This window comes from Periophthalmus magnuspinnatus, chromosome 8, assembly GCF_009829125.3.
Source record: "Periophthalmus magnuspinnatus isolate fPerMag1 chromosome 8, fPerMag1.2.pri, whole genome shotgun sequence".
In the NCBI taxonomy this organism is placed as follows: Eukaryota; Metazoa; Chordata; class Actinopteri; order Gobiiformes; family Gobiidae; genus Periophthalmus; species Periophthalmus magnuspinnatus.
In genome coordinates this window covers 2737710-2763746 of record NC_047133.1, presented here as the reverse complement: position 1 = coordinate 2763746, position 26037 = coordinate 2737710, and the positions used below count along the sequence as shown (strand labels likewise).

At 40.0% G+C, this 26037-nt stretch overlaps 2 protein-coding genes across 3 annotated transcripts; both read left to right on the top strand.

The window, feature by feature from the left end:
* On the top strand, nt 1–22532 carry LOC117374792 (rho GDP-dissociation inhibitor 1-like). The gene is made up of 6 exons (XM_033970970.2): nt 1–137; nt 12836–12991; nt 14056–14136; nt 20436–20506; nt 21360–21423; nt 21503–22532. Exons 1-6 carry the CDS (start codon nt 65–67, stop codon nt 21697–21699), a joined length of 642 nt encoding a protein of 213 aa, XP_033826861.1. The 5' UTR covers nt 1–64; the 3' UTR covers nt 21700–22532.
* Nucleotides 22533–23758: 1226 nt separating this feature from the next.
* rpusd1 (RNA pseudouridine synthase domain containing 1) lies at nt 23759–25639 on the top strand. 2 transcript variants are annotated; one of them, XM_033971036.2, is made up of 6 exons: nt 23759–24049; nt 24147–24359; nt 24462–24585; nt 24668–24770; nt 24843–24944; nt 25067–25638. In XM_033971036.2, exons 2-6 carry the CDS (start codon nt 24172–24174, stop codon nt 25474–25476), a joined length of 927 nt encoding a protein of 308 aa, XP_033826927.1. In that variant the 5' UTR covers nt 23759–24049; nt 24147–24171; the 3' UTR covers nt 25477–25638. The 2 variants fall into 2 exon arrangements, with proteins under 2 accessions (XP_033826927.1, XP_033826926.1); XM_033971035.2 differs by having other exon boundaries at nt 24668–24944; nt 25067–25639.
* Nucleotides 25640–26037: the final 398 nt, after the last annotated feature.

The window sequence follows — 26037 nt, the reverse complement described above, 5'->3', positions numbered from 1 at the left end:
CTACCTGTGGAGGAGGAGGTCCGCGTTCGGTTCCGGAGGTCGTGCACACAGCAGCAGGAGCGCCATGCTGGGAGTGGACGCGTGTGAGGTCGGGGGGCAGGTGCTGGAGTTGCTGTGGATCGCCATGTGCTACAGAGGTGAGGAGAGGCGCGGGAGCTGCAGGGACTCGCCAAGTTTGAGATGCAAGTTAAAAAGGCGTGACTTTGCGCCTGTGCGTGATCAGTTCATGTGCAAAGTTTGCGCGTGAGATTGTTTTAAAACGTGCCAACTGCTGTTATCATCACGCATTAAGAGTTTTTTTTTAATTTGTGGCTTTTATAGTTAAAATTTAGCGACAAACAACACAGCTAGATGCAATTTGTGCACGTTTTACATTTTATTTTTCACATTTGTGCAGTTTTGTGCTGACATTTCCTCACTCCACCTTATTTATAACAGCTGTGTTTTCATTTTAACCTGTCTTAATTACTCCTGAGCTAATTCCTCTTGCAGACTACAGCAAATTGTGATTCCAGACCTGTGCCATAAGTCTCCATTTGAGAGGCTGTGTGGACATTTTTATGCCCAACGTGAACCTGTGCCAACACAACCCAAAGGTGGCAGATCAATAGGTATCGATCACACGCTGTATCTGTATGTGGGTGTAGACCGGAGTGTGTTTGGGTAATTACACCTCCGCTCATGAATATTTAAAGATACTGTGTAATTGTCTGAAATAGGTATTACACAGAGAGGAGGGTGAAAGATGACACAGCTTGAATAACGCTCACATGATGTCACCTGCTGGAATAGACGCTGATGCTCGTGTGACTGCAGTAGTTGAAAGGCTGAACAGGGCCAGATGGTGGAGGGGTCCTGGGGTTTCCCTCGCCCAGGTGTGTGTGTATGTGTGTATGTGTGTGTGTGTGGAGAGAGAGAGAGCGTGACAAACGTGAGGCTGTCGCACTCAACATCTGCAACACTGAAATCTGTTTGAACATCAGGGAAGAAATGCCTGATCATGTTTGTGCTGCAGAGGGACTGGTGCATTCACTGGACTCTTTACTCAACAGGAGATGAAGGAAACTGTGTCCCAGAAAATAAGAAACAATCATAATTAGATTTGATAGTTTCTTTACACTCATGGCAGCGTTGGCGATACACGATACATGACTCACAATATGATAAAGATACACGCTGATACATACATGTGCTAACTGACATGACGCATATTCCACAATATATCACACCTTTTACACAAGTATTACAACCGTATTTCTTCGTTAAAAGTAAAACGCTGCCTGTACAAGCTCTCTATCCAATATTCTTGTTTTAAAGGTCCACCATGTAACTTTTTTGGCTGCTTGTCTCCATAGAGATTTGTTCGGCATTACGTTTCTTGCATGTGTTTTATTGCTCAAACAAACCTTAAAAACATCTAAGTCTGACAGTGATTGGAGTCGCCTATGCACAGATCTGACTCTTAGCTTCCCCTTGTGGCCTCACCTGTCTCCATGGAGATGTATTTGTCTGAAATGTTCCACAGTACGGCATTACGTTTCACGCATGTCTTTAACTGCGGGTGTTTTATTGCTCGAATGTACCTTAAAAACGTGGAGTCTTACGGTGTTTGGAGTCGCCTATCCACAGATCTGACTGTTACTATTAACTCCCCCATGGCTTCACCTGCTTGTCTCCATGGAGATGTATTTGCCTGAAATGTTACACAATATGGCGTTACATTTCTTGCATGTGTTTAACTGCGACTGTTTTATTGCTCAAACGTGGAGTCTGAGAGTGAGCGGAGTCGACGATCCACAGATCTGACTCTTATGTTTCCCCTCGTGGCCTCACCTGCTTGTCTCCATGGAAACAAGCAGGTGGTAGACGCTCCACTAGAAAAGTTACGTAGTGCTCCTTTATTACCAAAATAGTGATTACCTACTATCTAATCTGCATTATGTTCTTTAATCTAAATAAACAACAAAATAATCGTTCTGCCATAACATAGTATTTATAGAGTAGTATATGTAGTATCAGTACTGCGACACTAAACGTAGTATCTGTTTTGATTTGTACTACTCCTCTATTTGATTCTGTTTTTTGTCATTATTTGTCTTCAGAGTCAGTGCTGCAATACACAACATGAAATCACATGAAAAGAAACTTTAATTCATTTAAAATCACAGAGAATTGAGACAGACCTGGAGTTTTTGTGATTTATTGTAGATTATTCTTAAATGTTCTAACATGTTTTATACTTTTGTTATTTTGAGGTTCAAACTGTGACTCACGACTCACTGAATTTGTCTTGACTCCATTTTATTCCACGTTGCATAATTTTATTCAGAAACACATTTCACTATCTCCTGATCAGAATAAATCCTTTCGGTGCCGCGGTTATGTCACATTATAGAGATGATAGAAGAGACGCAGCATAAGAAGAGTCAACGCAAGATTAATAACACGAGGAGGAGGAGGAGGGAGGAGAGGAGAGAGAGGGGAGGAGAGACAGAGCAGAGGAGGAGAGAGAGGGGAGGAGAGAAAGAGGAGGAGGAGAGAGAGGGGAGGGGAGGAGAGACAGAGCAGAGGTGGAGAGAGAGGAGAGAAGAGACGCAGCATAAGAAGAGTCAACACAAGATTAATAACACGAGGAGGGAGGAGAGGAGGAGAGAGAGGGGAGGAGAGACAGAGCAGAGGAGGAGAGAGAGGAGAGGGGAGGGGAGACAGAGCAGAGGAGGAGAGAGGGGAGAGGAGAAAGAGGAGGAGGAGAGACAGAGCAGAGGAGGAGAGAGAGGGGAGAGGAGGGGAGGAGAGACAGAGCAGAGGAGGAGAGAGAGGAGAGAAGAGACGCAGCATAAGAAGAGTCAACACAAGATTAATAACACGAGGAGGAGGAAGAGGAAGGAGAGGAAGGAGAGAGAGGGGAGGAGAGACAGAGCAGAGGAGGAGAGAGAGGAGAGAAGAGACGCAGCATAAGAAGAGTCAACGCAAGATTAATAACACGAGGAGGAAGAGGGAGGAGAGAGAGGGGAGAGAGGGGAGGAGAGACAGAGCAGAGGAGGAGAGAGAGGAGGAGAGAGAGGGGAGAGGAGAAAGAGGAGGAGAGGGGAGGAGAAGGAGAGAGAGAGCAGAGGAGGAAAGAGGAGGGGAGGAAAAGGAGAGTCAGAGCAGAGGAGGAGAGAGAGAGAGAGCAGAGGGGAGGAGAGAGAAGAGGAGGAGAGAAGAAGGGGGGGGAGAGGAGAGGAGGAAAGGGGAGAGAGCAAGGGAGCAGAGAGGAGGAGAGAGAGAGCAGAGGAGGAGAGAGGAGGGGAGGACAGACAGAGCAGAGGAGGAAAGAGGGGAGAGGAGAGGAGGGAAGGAGAGAGAGAGCAAGGGAGCAGACAGGAGGAGAGTCAGAGCAGAGGACAGAGAGAGAGGAGGGGAGGACAGACAGAGCAGAGGAGGAAAGAGGAGAGGGGAGAGGAGAGGAGGGAAGGAGAGAGAGAGCAAGGGAGCAGACAGGAGGAGAGTCAGAGCAGAGGACAGAGAGAGAGGAGGGGAGGACAGACAGAGAAGGGGAGGAGAGAGAGGCGGAGAGAGAAGAGAGGAGGGGAGACAGAGCAGAGGAGGAGAGAGAGCACAGGAGGAGACACACATCAGGGAGGAGAGAACAGAAGAGGAGAAACAGAGCAGAGGAGGAGAGACAGCAGAGGAGGAGATAGAGAGAACAGGGGAGGAGAGGCAGAGCAGAGAAGGGCAGACAGCAGGGGAGAAAAGACCATGCAGAGGAGAAGAGAGAAAGCAGAGGAGGAGAGAGAACAGGGGAGGAGGGAGCATAGGAAGAGAGACAGCAGAGGAGGGAGTGAGAGCAGGAGGGAGTGAGAGCAGGAGGGAGGATGTGTGGAACAAAGGGATTTACAGCAGAGTGTGTCAGCAGAGCAGCTCCAGTGGGTGAGGCCCAATCTGTCAATCAAACTCCTTCACCTTCATTAAGTGACTGTAGTTTTTTTTTAAAGATTTCTGCATTTTCTAAATTATGTTTCCACAATGTAACGAAAGTTTATAAAATCAAAACTGGTGAAATTCAAATTGGATTCTGGTTCTGAATCCAGTTTTACAGTTTCAAACCCTTTTCAGTCTTTTGTAAGTGTACATTTAATTCAGCTAAAGAACATTCAAAAAAACAAATACACTTTTAATTTGGCTGCATAATAACACTTAAATAACGCAAACATAACTTTCCAAAATTATTAAATTATTTGTAAATTTAATAACAGTAGCGATCCCTAAACTGGAATTTAAACTAATATTTTTTGAATAATTAAATAGACTGGATATTACAGTTGTCAGTATTGCAGTTCACATTTCTGTAAAACTAAACTGAACCTCAGTCGCCATAAACATGATTGTGTCATTATTTCAGCCGTCAGGTCCCACTGTCTCCGCTCACGTCCGTCCACTCCTGTCAACTTGTCAGATGAGGGTCTTTAGGAAACCATACTGGATTTGCCCCCCTCTCGTCGTCCATCTTTGTTTCTTCTTCCTCTCCTCTTCTTTGGGCTGGAGTGATAAATGAGGTTGAGCGGGTGAGTCGACACAGACAGGACGTATCAAGTCAGTCAATTAGACGAGCGTCTGTCTGTGTCTGTTACCGTCAGAACAGCTGGGGATGAACCTCCAGCTTCTGCGAACAATGGCTTTTTAATTGTCGCCACTAATTTGAGCGTACGTTATTATAGTTGCATAATATTCACGCGAGGGAAGACTGTCTGATATGAGGGATATTACAAATTATGTAATCATTATTTCTTAGATAGATTTTGTTTGTTGTGTCTCTCTCAAAAAAAAAAAAACAAAAACAGGGTGACCAGATTTTAAAAAAACCCTCAAAACTGGGACACATTCAGTTTGAGATGGTTGGTGTAAATGAAACTGTGAAAAGAGCCTGGAATTTTGTCCATTCTTGATTTACTCAGTCAGTTTAGCAAAAGATGAAGTTTAAATCTGTCACTGGACAAATTGTTGTTGAGTGAAGACGTTTCGCTGCGTCGAACCTTAAGGACCTGTTTTTTTGCAGTTTTTATTAATTGTATAATCACAAAATCAAGACAACAAAAATAAGATTCCCCCTTCCCCCCAGAAAAATGGTAAATAAAATAAAATAGTAAAATAACATTAAAATAAACAAACAAATAAATAAATACATTAAAATAAAATAAAATAAGATAAAAGAAAATAAAACTAAAACAAAACTGAGCTCATGGCTCATCCCTGGGCTCCACATTCATATTTACCAGTTTACCTTATAGTTTACTGTATATTTACATTATAAAAAAATCTCTTCCACTTATTGTAAGTTATTGAACTTTGCTTATTTGAGATGATCCAGTTCTAATAAGGTTTTACTCCATAATGAAAGAGTTTTCCTTTTGGATCTGTGCGTTTTAGCTCCTGATAATTCCATGTTCATGATAAAACAAACGGTATTGAGTGCATTTATTTTTTTTTTTTTGCCTTATGATCATCTTCAAGCAAGATTTTTTGCATTTTAGGTTAACAAATGACGATATATTCCCCTCTTTACTGTTGGCAGGTGTCAAATTAGTCAAAAATAGGGACACATGGAACATTTCCTGTATAAAAGTGGGACAAATTAATGGTTTTGGATAAAACTGCTGGGAAATGGGACCCAGGGCACAAAACTAGTCCTGCCCCGGGTTAAACAGAGACGCCTGGTCACCCTGCAAACATTTTTTTTAAGAGCACCATCACTAGTTCAAGGTATTACTCAAATAAAAGGAAATATTAAATAATTCACAAAATATTGTGTTTTCATCATATCTGAGGGAGCAGTAAAAGAAACATAAATGTGCTGCTGTGATATTGTGGACATTAGTGAGAGTTCTGTTACACACTGTCAGATTTAACAGTATGATGGTGTCGCATGTGCAAAGAAGGAGGTTGTGCTTCTGTTTGTGGAGACATCAGGTCACTATTTCTTTTGGCAATACATCATTTCAATACTGATGCATCTGTTTGTGATCAGATTTATGCTGCAAATATCTGACTTTATCATGACACATTGTATTATTTCAGTTGTGTATATTGTTTCTGATTCTGGTCACGGAAAGTTTTGTAATTCAGTGAAGGTGGGTAGCAATATAGTTAGTTGTTTAGTTTACATTGGATTTGTACATCGAGTGTCTAATTCTACCATTTTCTGTGAATCTAAGAATAAATTAAGTCAGTACCAGTATAGTTAGGTAAGTTATAAATTAATAAATGAATTGAAATACCACTTACCAGCAGTGAAACAAGTCTGCATAATATTCCTGTTTTATTCCTTTTTATGATTTAGTAAACACAGGTGAGTGGAAGCAGAGTGCATTATGGGTACTGTAGATGTACGGCTGCAGAAATGTGAAAAAGGTCAGTGATAGAGATGAAATATGAGGTTATTCTAGCGTTTTTTTTTTTTTTTTACAGGTTTGTGTTTGATCAACTGGTGGAAAACTGCGTTGAATTGAAAAACTGATCCAAATACATCATGAATCGTACATAATAAACACAATAGTCACATTATAGGATGTTATGTCAGTGCTCTGGTGTTGGACTGTCGATCTTTATTGTCATTGTTGTGCGTCCGTAGCTTTTGCCTTCGTTCTCACAGCTTGTATTGTTTTTTTATGGAGCTGTGAAGGATCCCCTTTAATCTGCTGCAGTGGTCCTTTGGCATGTAGCCTGTGTGTCTGAGCGTCCCAACGGTCTCATTATAGTATTAGGAGGAACAGTGACAGCGAGCCACAAAGGACCATAAAACTGCAGATCCACGCTCTGCTGCACGTGGCGCCTGTGCTTTTCTTCACAGTAAGCAGTTATCTGGGTTAGGAGGATGAGAGGATGCAGTCCAGCTGGGCTAAGGGAGGCTGAGGAATATTTTTATAACACGGAAATAGAAATATTCACGTGTTTCATCTTCCTGTGCTCTGTTGCCTGATGACATAACAACATTCTACAAGGCGATAATATTAAAAGGAGATGGTTAGTAGGAAAAACAAGAGTCAGTTTACAGATTTTTATTGTGTCTAAGCAAGTTCAACGGCTTTATGAGTTGTTGTATAAAGCATCAGGTTCAACATTTGTGAATTTCCCTACTAAATTCTTGCTCGTTTTATCTCGTCTATTGAACAAACGTCACTTAAAGCTACTATCTGTAAGTTTATCAGGTTCTTTTTTCACCAGTAGATGTCAGATGTGAAACTTTGCACACACACACACATATATTTCTCTTTATTCTGCAAGTTTCTCGTGCGTTTCCCTTCCGAAGTGGCTGACATGGCCTACGTAGTTTCAGAGTATATCACTGCATTATTCGTCCTTTTCTGTGGCGTCCTCGCTCTTAACGCCTCACATAAACTGTTGGCTTGCACTTTAGTGAACAGCGTTGGTTTAGGCCTATAGGGTATTAGGTAAGTTTTGTTTCTGATCTCTGTTTTGTGCACAGTCAAGGATTTAATTTAAGCGTTATCACATGAGAGGAAACACTCCAATCCTCAGATCAGACCCACAGTGACTGAAATGACCGACAGAGCGGACACAGAGAGAGGAGCAAGAGACACTACGTAATATTGTAAGTGCACCGTTAAGAAAACTCTGTCCTTGACGCGCTGTTTTACCAAAAAGACTCAAGACAAGTGTTAGACTTTTCTTCTGCAATGCCTTCTCCGACTCCCCTTTCTCACAACAGCCTTTTATTTAGACACATTGACTCAACTCAGCATTTTTTCAACATGCTCATCATTACTTTTCTTATCTTTCAGTTCAGTTTGCACAACGTTGAACTTTCTACCTGCACCGCCGTTTGCTGTTTTTCAGTTCAGCTGCGCAAGGCTTCAAGTGTACACATGATAAAATATAAGCATGATTCTATTACACGCACACATGCAAAATAGAGTCAATATGAGATGAGGAGGTGGGCGCTTTGGCTCCTCTGCACCGACGGGATCAGCGTCTATTGAACTTGGGTTGTTCACGTGAATGGGCAGCCATGTTTAGAGCCCGGAGCTTGGTTAAGTCTCACCTGTGAACTCGGGTTTTCTTCAGTCGGGCTAAAGCTGCCACACTATTAAACGTAAATAGTATCTAGTGGTGATATTTGAGAAAACAACAGGGGTCGGTCGCTAAATCTAATAACAGATGGTAGCTTTAAGTTTACATATAAGGAAATATTCTACGTGATTATTGACAAAAAAGGTTTATACACAGCCTTTGAGCGAGGTAATTTAGTATTTTTCCCCCCTCTTTTTATACTGTGGACATAGGGATTAAACAATTGCAAGTTGAAACAGAAAAAAAGCTTCTTCCTAATCGTCACGCAGCCTCGATTATAATATTTTTTAGAGTTCTTGCCTGTACAAAAAAACTACCAACCATTCTTACAATCCGTGTCCCACTAAGCACAAGACGCGCTCAGATTAAAATGCCATTACACTGAATATCTAACATTGTTTTCCTTGTTCTCCAGCCGTGCAGTGTCCCCCGGGCCCGCTCCTAATGCCAACCAGACTGCCATGTTGATTTTAGCTAAATGTGTTAGCGATGCCAGAGGAAAACCGCGCTCTTGCCCCAGTCTTTTTGTCATAGCTCCAAGAAGCCACCCATGAATCACAAATATGCCGTAAAACCCATTTGGACTGAATAAGTAATAACTAATGATGATCGCAGAAGCCGGAGGGTAATGGGGCAGATTTATGGGGCATCAAGGCAAATGTACCAGATGATTTTACAGATGGGGACTTTAGCATTGTTCAACGTTATTTAATTGTGTCAATATTGAGAACCTCAGGCCATTCGTCTACATTTGGAGCATAAGTTATGGCAAAAATAAAAGGTTAAATCTTCAGTGGGAATTCGCTTGTCTGTACCCTCAGTTACATTTACTCAAGTACATTTAGTAGTAACCTTTTAAAGAAATTGTACTTCTGACACCATACATGCTTCACAACAAGAAGGTCCCGGGTTTGCTGGGTCTTTCTGTGCTGAGTTTGCATGTTCTCCTCCTCTCTGGGTTTCTCCAGGCGCTCCAGTTTCTCCATCAGTCCCAAAACACGCACCACAGATCAAATCCTCCAGCTCAGGTCCTGACCAAACTCAGCAACAAGACAAATAGTTCAGTTGGTCGAGGGTTTGTCCACTGATCTGAAGGTTGGTGGTTCAAATCCTGCCTGCACTTATCTCTTCTTTCTTCCAGTGTCTGTGTGCACTGGTGTAGTAATGTGTAAATACACCAGTGCTGATGTGAAGTGTGAGTAAAAGTTTACTTACTCTGTCCACAAGTGACAAGTGACAAAGTCTTATGTTGACGATATTAACTAATCTGAACATTTGTTTCTTGGACAGCTCTGAATCTAGAAAAAATGTGTCCAAAATACCTGCTGAGAGTTTCAGAAGTCGCATTGACAGTTACAGGAATCGTTTAACTGTAGTGATTGACTCAAAAGGTTGTGCAACAAAATATTAAGTTAAGGGCACCATTGTTTTTGTCCAGGCCTGTTTCATGAGTTTATTTTTTTTTTTATAATTCTGTTGAAGCCTGGTTGAAAAGCAATGTCTGACTTTCACTGGTTAAATTTCATAGAATTTTTATTTATTATTGCTTTTGTCAGATTCAAGTTATTTCTGTGTGAGTTTTTCTTTCAATAACCGAAGGGACCAACAATTTTGTCCATGTGTGTATTTTGTTGTTCTTCTTCAAATACTGAAGATAAGTCATAGTTTTCCCAAATACTTTCTTAATATTCTTGGACCTATTCATGGGTTTGAAATTATGGCAACTGTCCTCCGTGGTCAGAGTGATTAAACAATTCAAATCAAAATATTATATACAGTATTTTCAATGTGGAAAGCTGGTCTTATGTACTTCTGCTTGAGTACTATTGATTTGAAGTAATAATTCGTGGTACATTCTTTGGCTACACTATCCACACCTCACTATATTGTACTCGTGGAAATGTAGGTCATGTACTTTATCTCCACGACAGAGGAATAAAGGCTTTTAAAAACATGCTAATGAATGCGCTCATGGTGTGACAGGTCGGCAGAGCGAACATCAGAGAGAAAGAGGAGCTCAAGGCACGAGCACAAACACTGTTAGCATCAGGTTTGATATGGAAATAAATGCAGTCATTCACTTACACTGACCTGGGTCATTCATGGCCCGAAACACAGCGGTGCAAAGGCTTTTTTAGCAGTAGGTGTATGAAGTATTTACCGAAATACATAATCAGGCCACAAGGGGTCAGTAAAGTAACAGACTCCTGGATATTGTGCGGAAAACATATGTTGCAGTGGTTGTTTTTTATGAAATTAAATCAAATTGAAATACATCTCTTCATATTTGTAACCATCGTGAGAGAAGGGCACTGATCCTAACCCCAACCACAACAAAAAAATATCAATACTCGTACTGTGGCTTCATAATAATATCCAATAATAATGTCAAATGTGTCCACAGCCGTGTCTATAATTTAACACGTTTTGTTTTGATGCTGGATGGACATTTATTTGTTTGACTGCAACGCAAACCAAAAGTGTTCCCTAAAAAAAGTCATGGCAAAAGTAAGCTCAGGTGGTCGCCATGGTAACAGTGAAAGGCCCCAGTGTTTGGCTCTGATTAGCCTGAGCTGCCCTGTTTTCACCGATTGAGTTTTTCAGCATCTATGACCCTCCTGTCTCTATAACCGGCCTCGCGTGTGTGCGATTAGAGCGGAGAATGACCCGTGTCGGCCAATTACCTCCACAGACGACACACTGCTCCAGCGCCGTCATTATGAACAATATAAAACACTCACATGGTCCATGATGGTTCCACAGCACATCAGCCGCTGTGAGTCTGTGTCCAGCACTCCAGATAATTGGAGTCTGCTGTATGTTGTGATCAATCAAGGCTTTGCATGGAGAGGCTGGTGTTTCTATGGGATGTTTTAATCTGCTGCTTTGAATTCTGGCTGTTGTGGATCCATGATAAAAGTGAACTGTTAAGTTTTTTGACAGTGATGAAATAATTTTTGATGACAATGAATTGGGCTGTGGAATGAATCCAATTTATTGTCAGTCTTTTAGAGCTTTAGAGAGAGACTTTGGATTTCTTTAAACACAGTTATTATTTTTAACAAAGCTTTTAACACGTTTTAAAGGTAGTACTGCTAGTATCTGAACTTTGAGCCCAGCCTCAAATTCCTCAAATTTCTAGAATATTTATTTAACTAACAAAACTATCATTTTGATCAAAGTTGCATTCCCTCTTATTTTAGTTATTTTTTCATGTACTTGTGAGCACTACAGTTTATTGTTGATATTTTGATATTATATTTTTACAGGATGTCAAAATGTTAAGAATATACATGTACTGTTTTCTAATTCAGCTCTTGATTATAAAACACTAGTCCCTCAACACATTCACTGAATATGCAGAAGGGAGTCTATCGCTCAGTAACTCGACTGCACTGAAGCTGGACTTTTATTCAGTCTCACACTATCAAATATCTGTTCAATCCAATATTTAACCACATTCCCAGATGAAATAATCTCCCACAGTATTGACCTGACCATATCCAGACTGACTCACACCAACCTGTTCTTTTTGACCATTAAACTGAAAAAGTCACGTTTTGAATAACATACAGTTAAATATGTTGTGTAGAATGTGAAATAAAAGAGAACAGAGTATCTTAGGTTTAATTTAATGCAAAAATGATTAACAATTATTAAAAAAGGATATTTTAGAGAAGAATTCATGTGGCAAATGAGGAGGGTCTGACCTGTCAGGCCATAGTCCAGTGATTGGGTTTGAAAGCTGCAGTTTGTGAAGTGACAGAGCATTAAATCTCAACATGGACGAGGAAAGGTTCTGTGATGATAGAAAATCTGTTTGATTTATGATTTGCATGTGATTGTTTACTTGTGTATTTATTATACTGCAATGTTTTCTTCATATTGAAGTGGAAACATAATGAATTTTAGTTTTAAGTTTGCACATGTAAAGCTTTTGAGTTGTTAAAGTGACAGGCCTGTTTGTGTCTTCTGATATTCTCTCATTTATTCACTCATATTTTATCATCAAATGGACATTTTTACTGCATTTGATTCCTGCTCTTCTTTCTAGACTCACGTTTAAATCCAGTTGTTTTAAACCAAAAGTCCTGTGAATCTGAGGTAATGAGGATCTAAATCTCCATCACCTGCAGCCAATCATGACTCAGCGCTAGTGCAGCCTCTGCAGCTCTGCGAGTGAACTGTGTTGAGTTGTGATTGTAGTAAAAGTTTATTTGTACAACACAATTCATACTCAAGGTTATTCAAAGTGCTTTACAGAATAAAAAAGACACTGAAATCACAGTACAACAAATCAAAACATAAATAATCACAAATAATCATCATAAAATTAAGATTAAAACAGAAGAGAGCAGAATAAAACCCTTTCAGTCACATTCACAGATAAACACAACAGTTTGAGCCTGGATTTAAACTTTGTCAAAGTCGAGGTCTGTCTCACATCTTCAAGAAGAATGTTCCAGGTTTTAGCTGCAGAAAACTGAAATATAGTAATTTTTTTAATGGTACACAGGCTACATACAAATATTAAGAAATATAAGCAGGTCTGTTACATTTACCCACTGAGCAACAGATAACACTTAGTCCGCCTCATGCAAATTCACAAAACATGTTATTGTACATAGTTTGTGTAAACCAGAGCAGGAATGTAACTCTCCAAGTCTCATGGTGGAGTTGTTTATTAACCCGACAGAACAGTATTACACCACAGCACTACAACATTAGCACCATCTTATTAATGCAGTATCTTATTCCCACACAGGCCTGGTAGGAGACGAAGACGATGCTCCCGCTGAGACAGTGGCCTTCAAAGCTCCAGCGCACAAGACTCTAGAGGAAATCCAACGTCTGGACCAGGACGATGAGAGCCTGGTGAGATACAAGAACACTCTACTGGGACTGCCCTCGTCCTTCTCAGGTCTGTGTACACTCTTTATCCGTGTAAATGTGTCGCCCTTGTACCCGCTCTAATAACAGTATTGACACATAGGAGCAGGGACGGTGCTTGTCTCAGCAGCTCTATGACAGCGCCGAGTCTCTCTCCACAGTAACACGACTCTGTAGTATCAGATAAGACGGGAAGAACAGCAGAGATGGACTATAATGATATGATCAAATAGAATAATGTACTCTGAACAATGCCAGAGGGTTATTTTTGCATCAGTACTATTAGGTTTTAGGCAGTGTCTGAAAGGAGAAACCACAGAAGCAGTTTCTTCTTATGCATTTGAGACAAGAAGTACAGTCCAACGTAATACTGGACTCTGCTAGTTTTGATAAATGCACGAATTTGTCGGCCTATAGACTGTGAATGTCCATAGATAAACTTTTTAAATAAAGACAATAAAATACAACGGTTTGCTTCGTACGGCAAATCCGGATTGATATCTTTCTGCATTATTTATACAGAGGGATATCGGTCTGGTCACTGCGCTCTCTGTCACGTCTTGAGCCAGAACCAAACATCTGTGAAATGTGTGATCTGCAGCTGTCCTTAAGAAGCGCTGACAGCTGCACGCCGCTTTGTTGTGATGCCGTTTACATTGACGTCAGCTCACATTGGACATTGCATTAAGTCGTTTTAGAGGAACATTGTGATTTAAAATGTGCATATTATGGGTGTCATAGGTTATAACTTTATCGCAGACACAAGCACAATAAGTCGGCTTTAACTTTTTGGCACAGTTTTTATGGATTTTGATCTCTGGTGGCTATAATTTTACATAGTTTAAATACAAAACAGTTTCATGGCGGGCACATTACATCGCAAAACAGGTTTTTCACCACCTGACTGCCACCATGGAGACTATAGTCCAGCATTAAACCACCAGGCCACATTACAGGTCATATCTAAGTATTAGTGAGTAGAAATGCATCTATTTCAATGTCTGTTCAAAAAGCGCTTGAAAAACACAGACTAATTTGGTCTCGTGCGTCATCATATACTGAATTTCTAAACATTCCTGACTCTTTATCCCTCAGGAGACACTCCGAACGTGCAGGTGACCAGTATGACGTTGCTGTTTGACGAGGCCTTACCACCACTGACCATGGACCTCACAGGTAACTAGCATTTCCTTGTGTTTTTATTACACGGGGGGTAAAAGTACGAGCACATCCGCTGCATTATTGGGTGTGTCCCTGGCTGCTTAAACAGGCAGAGAAAGGAGACAGCTGATGTTTGCTTACTGGGCAGTATAGACCGTCTCCCATGGGTGCAGCGAAATGTCATGTTGAGGAGCGAGTAAAGGGGGGAGGGGGGTCAATGTGGCTACAGACAGTGATGCACCTTTTGTCTACTTCTATTTGGGCGTGTCCGCTTTCTTTATACGCATATTTTAGGTGTTTATTCCCAGTTAAAATATAGGTTTTAGTCGTGAGGTAATCCCAATTGACAAGTGCAAGTTGTTGCATTACTCATGCTCAAACAGAAGGTCACCGGTTGCTAGGTGACAGTCACATCTACATCTTGCTGACACACCGCGCTGTTCGTGTTTTTTCCTTTTTTTTTTTTAATATAATCTAGATACTACTCTCTGTAATAGGGTGTAATGCACAGACTAAATCCATACATAAGCATACGGGACTAATCTGCAGGATCGTGTTGCAGGCAGGCAGTCCAAGCGGCACCAGACCAGATGAGAAATGGACTTTCCACGAGGACGCATTAGAGACCTCATTTTAAACTATAGGCTGTTAGCAGTGCAGCTTTGTGCCCTAAGTAATGGCTGGCACTCATGTTTGTGTAATACTCCTTTGTGTGTGTGTGTGTGCGTCTTTGTGATGATGGTAAAGTGGATAGAAAGAAGTGCTGATGGAGAGCATTTCTAACCACAGTTAAATGTCATCGTTTTGCCGTTTTTATCTGGGTCGATGTCTCAGCGTTTGGACGGTGTTGCAGTGTCTTGTTCCACTCAGGACTCAGGAGTGCGCTTTGGAGATGGAGGACATTGGTTTAATTTAAAGTATGCAGTATTTTTTTTATACTAAACAACAAAGCAGATGTGGGAGATTACGGTACTAGAGAAATGTTGTGGTAGGAATCACTGCAGATCTAAACAGGATTCTCCGCATAATGCCATATTTTATTAGCTGAAGAAGTTGTAAGTGTGAGGTTTAACTGGTGACTTAGTTTGATTTGTTGTACACCCTCTAACCAGAGAGTCGCTGGTTCAAAATGCTCACAAATGCTCATTGTCGTTATTTCACAGTATCAAGGAAAAATGGTAAATTATAAATAACCTTGCTTACCTACTCTTGCTTTTTTATACTGTATAAAAAGCGTGTCATGTAAGAGTGATGCATAGATCTTAGGGGCGTTTGTTGTATTTTTCTGCTAATGTTAATGATGAACTGTTAGTTTTATAGTGTAATTGTATTGAAATGTGTGTTTTAATGTGTGTTCACTGCCCGGAGACTGCAAACGGAAAGCAGCAGTAGCTAAATCTAGTGCAAATCGTCTTTTGTTTTGTAAGATTAATGAATTTGTACACGGTCCCTGACAAATAAAGTATAAAGAAAGAAAGCTGCCCGTACAGTAAACAAAACCATATTCCCAGTTGTTCTCCCACAGTGCTCCAGTGCCCTAAATTCAGCTTGGTTAAACTTTCATGGTATTGGCAGCTGTGCTTTGCTGACCGTGCATTCTGCTGCTGCACATTTATTTACTCACATACTGTCAGACAAGGATTAAGAACGGATAATTAACATAATGGAATAGCCACATTAGGAAACAACTCGCAGAACAATTACAACGTGGGTAAAGTGCACAGTAACCATTTTTCTTTATCTTAATCATATGCTGTCTCTGGGAGTTCAAGACTTTTTAGATAAAGTGTAACAATGGAAAGTAAAATTTTATACCGCAAAGATCACAGTTAAGTGAAATTTCAGTCTCAAAATTGACCAATAACTGACAAACTGAAGCATCACACAACAACAACAACAACAATAACAACATGTGTCAACCTTAAACGAAACACAAAACATCAGATCATTGCAATGTCTGTGTGTCCCTCAGTCGTCCAGGTCTGATCCAGAGTAAAAGCCAAAAGTAAAATCTGTCAACTGGACAAATCGTTGCAGAAGTGAAGACGTTTCGCTGCTCGTCCAAGTCTCTTCTTCAGCTCTGGTCAGATTACTGCTGGACACTGCCTTATATCTGTCTGAAGGAGGAGCTAACGACACTGAAACTGTAAAGAGCTTTTGTTTACAGTTTCTGTCTGAAGGCTCTTTCCATTGAGCTACATTAAGTGTGCACTGTGTCTGAGTCATTATTAGCATATTCATACAATTCTTCTATTAGCATCTATAAGAGAATGTACCAAAAGAGCAGCTCAGGACCCCAGTCTGCTGAGCATCTCCATCTCAAAGACACTCACCACTCCTTTGAAGAGAGTGAAGTCCAGATCTGAGCCAGAGAAAAGAAATGGATTGAGAGGAGAGTTTTATTAGGAAAGACAATCCTTCCTGCCGTAGACATCAATATATCCATCATCAGACCCAAAGCAAACACCGGAAACAAAGAGAAGAATAGACCTAGCTAGGATGTTAATAGGTGTGAAAGGATCCATTAAGAGATGTATGAATATGCTAATTATGACTCAGGCACAGTGCACACTTAATGTAGCTCAATAGACCGAGCCTACAGACAGAAACTGTAAACAAAAGCGGTTTACAGTTTCAGTGTCGTTAGCTCCTCCTTCAGACAGATATAAGGCAGTGTCCAGCAGAAATCTGACCAGAACTAAATGAGCAGCCAAACATCTTCACCGCTACATCGTTTTTGTCCAGTTGACAGATTTTTTTTCCCAACTTTTACTATGGATCATTACAATATTAATGCATTTTATTTAACAGTGCCTTTCAAGACTCTCAACTGCACAAATTAAACAATAGAATCACATAACATAAGACTCAGAAATGGCTCCAGATGTGTTTTTGACAAATGAAAATGTAGTTAAATATATTTATCCTATAACTATTTGGCAGTTGTGCTCTACTCTGAGGTGGTAAACTGCAGCTGCAACATGTGTTAAATTAATTGTAATCAATAGCTGGATTAGAATCAAGTCGTCCCTCTCAGTGGAAATGAACTTGAGTATTGTAAATCGGAATCTTTTGGATCCTATAGATTCTCGCTTCCTTCAAAGACTCATAAATCTCCAGTGCACTGTAAGACTCTGGTAGACAATGTATCTCCACTCTGACCTATTTTCTGTGCCAGACGTTCCCAGGGGCCGCACTTCTGCCCTGGTCCTCACGTCCCCAGAGAAAAGACCCAGGAACTCAATCAGTCAGTGTGGTGGAAGTAATCAGCATGTTCCTATTGAGACAAGGAAACTGCACAGACAAAGAGAAAGCCTCCAGAACCACACCTGCTGCATTACGTTATTATTATTACACTGAATCGAATCTTAGGTTGTAGGAGGTGCGCTGGAAAAACTGCCAAACCAAGTGAAAGATACGCAGTAAATTCTAATTACACTTTAATAACATGTCAATCTAGATAATCTGATGGAGACAGCCCCAAATGTAGAGGGACAAATTCCTTATGGGTCCAACAAAGTGAACCTTAATCCTAATCTTAAATCAGTTTCACCGAGGGCCACGTCAGCAAAATGGTTGTCCTCAAATTTGCATAGATGTAAAAATATCACTGTAACTGCGTATCTGCTGATAAAGTGACATTTTAAGACAGCCATACATTTAAATTTACCTTGTTGTGGGCCGCATAAAGTGACATGGCGGTCCACATTTCGCCCCGGGGCCTTGAGTTTGACACATGTGCCTTAAATGTTACATAGCACCTTTAAATTGGGCCATGCAGTCGATAAAATTACAAAAAAAGAGTTAAAACTTTACCAATTTTTTGTATTAAATTGAAATGTTTAAAGAAGGGGGTATTATGCAAGACTTTTTTGTGCTTTCTACCATTTTATAACATCGTTCTTTCATCAAAAACATGCGTGAAGAGGTTTTAGATGACATCCGTGCATGTTTTATTAATGTAGCGACTGTTTAAACCCGCCTTAGCCTTCGAGAGCAAAGGGAGGGGAGACTCAAGAGCATCAAAAACGAAAGCGAAACTTAGAAAACATAAGAGTAAAATATAACATGGTTTAAAAGACGGTATTGTTTATGTTGAGGAAGTTAAAATTGACGACCAAAATACGACTGAATCAGAAATTGTGGTTGTGCTGTCACTGACACAAGGCTCTATTAAGGTGCACGTGTTATCTATGGTTCACTTCCTGTTCTCGGCCTCAGTTTGCCTGTATCTGAACACATCACCGCTGCTCCGTTCTCATATCTGCCCTTCATCTTCCTCCCTCCTCTTCCTCCCTCCATTAGGAAGCACTCCGGCCTGATGCGCACTGTTAAATTGAGATTTAAAGTCATTAGGCCCTGAATGTATCTCTGATTGTGCTGGTTTTTACAATGTACTTCTCTGCCCTTCACTACAAGCCCATTCAATACAAACACTAAGAGCATTTACGCTGTTTAAAGCACCGTTTTGGGATGTAAAAGAGTCAAATGTCCACGCTGGCTACTCCTGCTGCTACAACAGGGACGAATGGGCGATACTGAACAAAATGAATGTCCAGATTATTATTTTTGATGATGATGTTCAGAAGATATTATGTGAATATTGTCAGAGTCGTTCTATCTTTAAATGTCTTGGTTGATGTTCGATTTACTGTGGTTGGACTGTAATTAGTCGACAAAACTGCAGAAATTCAAACCACTGTGTGCACAATTATTAGACAAGTGATTATTTTGACCATATCATCATTTTATCCTTAAACTCCAAGCTGTATAAACTTGAACGCTTATTGGATGTAATGCAGATCAGGTGATGTGTATTTGTGTAAAGACGGAGAGTGTGGAGCAAGACAACGCTCCATCACTTGCGTCAGAGTTCTCCATCGTGTGGCTGGACAGTAAAGGCCTTAAAGATGAAAAACTAATGACATGGCCCCTTCTTCACCTGATTTAAACTCTATTGAGAACTTTTGGGCTGTTCTTAAGCAGGAAATGTACAGTGGATCTAAACAGTTCACCTCTGAACGGTGTCTGGGAGGCTGTAGTTGCAGCTGCACAAAAAGTTGATTCTGACCAGATCAAGAAACTGTCAGGATTTGGGGTTTTTTGTGCGTTCTGTGCTGTCATCCCCCTGTCTTCCGTGTCTGTGCCTGGAGCTGGGCGGAGACTCTGGCACCACCTCCGCACACCTGCATCTGATAAAGAAATCAAGCCTCCACCTGTGAGGATAAAAGGACAGAGGGTCCGACACTCAGGGCCAGATCGTCTTGTCGTCTCTCAGTATTTCCACGGGTCGTCCTTCGTGTCATGTTCTGGTTTGTTCGTCCGTGTATCCACCGTGATCCCAATCCTCCGTCTCCGACCCAGCTCTCCACGACCGATACGAACACCTCAGCCTCTGACCCTGCGACCCACAACCTGCCTACCACACCGCTCCCAACTGTCTGCTCTGTCTACTTTCATTTACATTCATGTTTCTGCAAATAAACTGTTGAGCTGTTTCTCTGAGTCTGAATCTTTTGTCCCTTTGTCAGTCTTTATGACAGAAACTGACTGACTTCATGAATGGAAGGCGTGCGACTGGAAAAGAAGGGTGGCTATATTGGTCTTTATTTATTATTCTCACTTTAACAGGTGAAAATAAACAGTGAGATGAGAAAATCTTTGTTTTTCATTTAGCTGCATAATAATCCTGCACACTAATAGTTGCCTAATAATGATGTACATGTAGATATTCTCTTCCCTTTTACTCCTTAAATGTTCAGGTTTGATGGTTTGTTAACACTTCAGATTGACCAAGAACACTGTAGTTGTACAAAAACAAAATGAACTACAACTTGCCTAATAATTGTGCACACAGTTTATTACACGTCAAGTTTTTAATATGCTCTTTTTGTAGCTTTTGAAAATAGTATTTATTAAGTCATTTATTCTTCTGTATCTCCCATGTATATTTACATTGCTCTGTAAGCCTGGATATGTTTACAATAAATAAATAAATAAAATGACAACTTGGACTGCAAATTTAAAAACTAAAATTAACATTGCGCACACAGTAAGGTTTATGATTTACAAGGACAATGGAATAATTCTCCTCTAGCTGAGTTTGACTGTTTCAAAAGGTCAAAGTTACATTCTGTGGTGTGTTGGCTCTGTATTTGTTAAAGCTTTTGTGAATAAAGGACAAAGAGAACAGGGCTGACTTCATGCTGTGAGTCATGTGCTGTCATCTCTATTTGCAGCTACAAGGATGAATTCTCCATCATATGTTTACAATGCAGTGAGTAATGTTTGTTTTTTTTTATATTGTCTCCCAGGGGACCTCAGCAAGCTTCCAGTGTTTGCCTTAAAGGAGGGAGTGCAGTACAGAATAAAGATACTCTTCAAGGTAAGATGAGACGAGCGTGTCATGTATATGTATATAAAGTGACTAAAGTATCACAGATGTTTGTCAGTTTTACATTTAGACTTTTTTACTTTTTTATTTGCCTTGATTTTACACTTTTTCCCCCGGTCACTGAATTTTTTACTGCCTTTGTGTTTCATAGAGTAAATCTTCACAATAGCAAACCTTTCTTACCACTAGATGTCGCCAAAATTACATCGTCAGTTTTATTTATGCATTTATCTATAGTAAATAATTAAAGATGCACTCTGTAACATTTCTGGTGGAGGGTTTGCCACTTACTGGTCTCCATGGATGCGTTCTTGTCTTATCAAGAATGTTAAGATCTGTGGAGAGGAAACCGCCACAGCCTTTTTTCTTTATTTTTTTTTGCAATAAAATACCTATAATTGAGCAAATGCATGATAGACAGGTTTAATGCCATACTGTGGAACATTCCAGACAACATAATAACGTCACCATGGAGACAAGCAGATGACAGACCATCCATAGTGCACATTTAAGTTTTATAATTTCAGTCTGCTATCCACTGAGAACCAAATTTGATAAAAAAATAAAAATAAATTAAAAATAAAAAATAAAAAAAATAAAATAAAATAATAATAATAATAATAATACAATTAAATAAATACAATGAATTAAATAAATAAATAAAAACAAAAAAAATTAAAAAATACAAATCAGCAAAAGAATGCATAAATTATTCTGCCCCTCAAAGAAAGAGTTTGTGTGCAGCGAGGACACCTGCTGGACAAATATAAAATTGATACATTTATTGTCATTTATCACTAAATATTTAAGTCTTATTTATTTGTTTTATTTTATTTTTTTGCAGGTGAATCATGAGATCGTTTCTGGATTGAAATACTTTCATGTAACCTCAAGAAAAGGAGTGAAAGGTAATTAAACCTAAATAAGCTTAAAATACAAGTTTGTGATTATATGTAACATCTCTCTGTGCTGTTTATTTCCGTGCAGTGGAGAAAGATGCTTACATGGTGGGCAGTTATGGACCACGGGCTGAGGAACACGAGTTCATTTCCCGCGTGGAAGAAGCTCCCAAAGGCATGATCGCACGCGGCCACTACACCATCAAGTCTCGCTTCATTGATGATGACAAGAACGTGCATTTGGCCTGGGAGTGGGGCATTGATATCAAAAAAGACTGGGAGTGAATAGGGGGGAAATAACCTCTCCTTTGTCAGATCTTAACTCCAGCAGGTAGGTCACTGTAAAATGGGACTATGGCAGTATGTTTAAGTATTTTCCTTTTTCATTAGAACTGGTGATAGAGAATAAGGTCAAGTTAGGTACTGTATAAACTGCTTTTTGGGGTCAATGATGTCAAAATTCTGCTTTTCTGTGCAGTTTAAATCATTTGCCGTATGCTCTTTTGCATCAAGGCTTATGTTTTCATCCCACAATATCATTTTTGTAAACCGGTAATGAAACCTTGACAGTCATGATGCAAAGAAAAGATCACATTAATTCCAGGGTTGCGGTAAAAATCTATTCTTTCTAAGCTTTGGTCATTGGAAATCTGTGTATACTGTAGAAAGACATGCATGTAGTTCGTTGAAATCAGATACAATTTCTTCAATAAATCTTAATGAGCCCTTTGAAAATGTTTCCTAGACATGCAATGTGAATACAACACAGCTTATAATAAACACTTTAATAGAAAATAATAGGAATAATACAACTGGAGCCCCTTTCCCCTTTATAAACCAATTATCTGTGGTAATTATTTGAATATGATATTGTCACTTTGCTAAACATTAATATGAAAACCACATTGGAACATACTGTAATTGTTGGCTTGTTGGGTGTTGCATGGTTTAGTCGGATTCTATTACTTTTAACATGTTTATTGTAAAGTTGATGTGATGAAAATAAGACTAGTGGCTCACAGGAAAACATTTGTGCGTCTCCTGCCTCTCACTGTAAAAAGTGCCACTGTCAGTGTCAATTATGTATTCTGTATCTTTTAATAAAGGCTACCAACCAATCAGGTGACTCCATGTTTTCTCCAGGCGTAAGTAAGCCACACATCAGCTCCTTTTAGAACATTTATGTCGCTTTTATTAATTCCATCAGTTTTATCTTTGCAGCAAATGCCAAAATACAGGATAAATGCAGGATGGATGCAATAGTAGAGATTTTTGTCTTAGTCCGTGGTGAGAGCAGAGGTGGTGTTGTTGCTGCCCATCGCCTGCTCCATTAGTGCTTTGTGGGCTGTGGATGGCAGATAGAGGAAAGCGTAGACCAGACCCAGGACCAGAAGAGCCAGCAGCAGAGGGACGCCCCAGTCTGTCGTCATGATTGGCTCCTCACAGCGAGCCTGGAGAAAAGACTTAGGCATGGTCCACAACCAACAGGATGCAAAAAGGTTACAAAATCTGAAAAAATCCTCTTCAAAAAATGTCCAAACTGCTTCTGTAGACTAAAAAATGTTGATGTTCTTGTGGTCCATATATTTTCTTATAGGTCTGTTTGCATTGTGCTGGTTTAGATCTGTATGTGACTTCAGGTAAACATAAAACATGTCATCAGTCAGAGGTGGGATTCTGCAGTTATGTAACAATAAATGCAAAGCCATATGAGGACGCCATAGGAAATAGTCTCCATAGGTTTTTTCATATATGATTTTTCTGGAGGTAGAAACCACAATTTTTACAGACATATGGAACATCATACAAACTGGCAGTGTTAAATATGTGTAAGTATAGGCTCACCTACAAGATTATTGCAAAACTATAGGAAACATGGGAGGAAAAGAGAAAAATTGAAAGACCGCTTTAGCTGGAAAGACTAAAGGTATGAGCCTGAGCCCTGTCAAGGTGAGCTCGGTGTCACAGGATTAATCTTATTTTTAGTAGAATGTAAAGCACCACGGGATATTTGTGCATGTATTAATCACAGAGATCACAAGACCAATACAATAACATAATCCCTAGAATCAACCTGATGAAAATGTTATAGCCTGGAAATGTTAACCTAACCCATAAAAAATAGACCTAATAAAAGCAAAATGTGAACAGTTAATGCTGCTGCACAAGCTCTTGTGTTGTTTTGCAACATATTATATATATATTTGGTGGAGTTTGATAATACATATAATGATTGAATATATGATTTTCTATTGGCACAGTGCTCCAGTCCCGCAGGGGGCGCTCTGCTCTGAAGTTTGAAAAGTCTGAGGGGAAATGCGCATGCGCATTGCATCAACGTTTTCTGCGCACATAAGTGATCAGGGCACATCCACAAATATGACATAAATGGGTTGTTTTGGATCTAACCTTTTATTTGTCGTGCTTATTTCTGTAACGAAATTATTGTCATTGTTCATTTCTTTTAGATCTTTTAAAGCAACAGATTCAAGGCTGCGGCAAACCCCAGATTTTAACAGCTAAAAACACCTTGAATCTAAGTGAAAACTATGGCCTGAAATGATTGCATAGGCATTAAAGTGATTATTTCCATAGGAGAGTGGCTCTTTAAACATCTGTCGTGTGTTTTGTCCAGGTAGGTGGAATTATGTTCATCAGTTTATAATAACACGTCAAGTACAGTCTAAAAGGTTTCTTTTACATAAATTATACTTTTCTTCATGGTACTACAGGTTGTGTATGGACCCCTGATCCACAATGAGCACTCAAACTGCTAGTCTGGAAAACCTGAAGATTCTGTATCAAAGTGATGATTATATTGTTGTGGACAAGCACTGGGACATCCGCATAGACAGCAAAATGTGGTATGAGAAAGTTACAGTGCAGGCACAGCTGAGACAACATTTCCCAGAGCTGGCGGACCCCAACACCTACTATGGGTTTAGGTAAATAAAATGCTGAAAACTTCAGTAACTACAACATAACAAAGATGTGTATCCATGTGTGGAGTTTGAATATATCTTATATCTTATCTTATCTCTTGTCAGATTCTGTCATCAGTTGGACTTCTCCACCAGTGGTGCTCTATGTGTGGCTCTAAATAAGGCTGCTGCTGGTCAGGCCTACCGCTGCTTCAAAGACCGAACTGTTACTAAAGTCTATATAGCTCTGGTACAGTTTATACCACGAAGGGCATTTGAATTTGTCCTATGAGGAAAAAAAAGTACCGTAATTTCTACTCTACTCTTTACAGTTGCGGGGTTGGGTCGAGGCAGAAACTCAAACTTTGGACTTCTCCATTGGCAAGAATTCTTCAGAGGGCAAAACTCATATGATGTGCATTGAAGGAACAGAAGGTAGAAATATTTACATGCAAACTAACATTTTATTATGTTGTTGTATTCCTTATTTGATCCTCATGCACTCAGGTTGTGAAAACCCAAAGCCTTGTCAGACTGAGCTGACAGTGTTACAGTATGGATTTTATGATGGAGATCCTGCCACTAAAGTGCTACTGAAGCCTCTGACAGGTAACTCTAAGCATTAAGCATTGGTAAACATTATATAGATTAAAAAATTGATCATGATCATGTTCTTTTAACCTTCTCGTATGCTGGAAAATTGACCTAACTGACTACAATATCTTGTACAGGCCGGACACACCAGCTGAGGGTCCACTGCAGTGCCATCGGGCATCCCATAGTGGGTGACTTTACCTACAGTCTTGGATCAGATGATGGCCCATACCGCATGATGCTGCACGCCTATCTGCTGCGCATACCTCTCAAACCTCTGCCGCTGCTCGTATCGACCGAAGACCCCTTTACTCCCACTGTGGACTCCAAGTGGCACCCAGAGCGTTCTGTAAGATCTCTGGAGGACAATGTTGCGGCAGTGCTGGATCGTAGACTTGAAGAGGAAAGAATACTTGAAGAGGAGAAGAAATGTGCCTTACAAGAGAGGAACAAAAAGGGTGTTTTGGGAAAACAGAAGGATGAAGAGGGCGAGGAGCAGACAAGACAGTGTCAGGAGTGGCTTAGTGAGTGGGGAGGAGAAATATGAGGATTATAAGGTTATTTATTATTGGTTTATTTATGGTCAGAACAGAGCATGTCAATAAACATAACAACATGAGATACATGCATGTACATATGCCTGATTGTAGCCATGAGTCGCTCTCACAAACACACTCTAGTTCATACACCAGTGGACTTCAACAGTGGAGCCAAGGGGTGGGGGGATTGTCTTGCCCAAGGACACAACAGAAGTATGCACTGTGGTACGGTCTATGTTCTTTATATTATTTATTATTATATTATTATGATTATGTAGTCATAATATTTTGTACTGACTCAATGTATGTCTCATTACTTTGAACAAGTGTTGTTCGGAATCCAAATAAGATAATATTATGCAAGAAAAAAAGATAATAAAGATGCCTGACAAAATAAGACTAATAAATAAAGAAAAATATTTTAATGTAAGAATAAGAGACAAGAGTTGTGTTCATAAATGTTATGTTTGGGATATAATTTGAATCATCATACGTCTTAATCAGTTGCTTGTGTTTATTTCGACAGCTTCCATACAGAACTCCATTACCCAGAATTCCTTGCGCCTGGT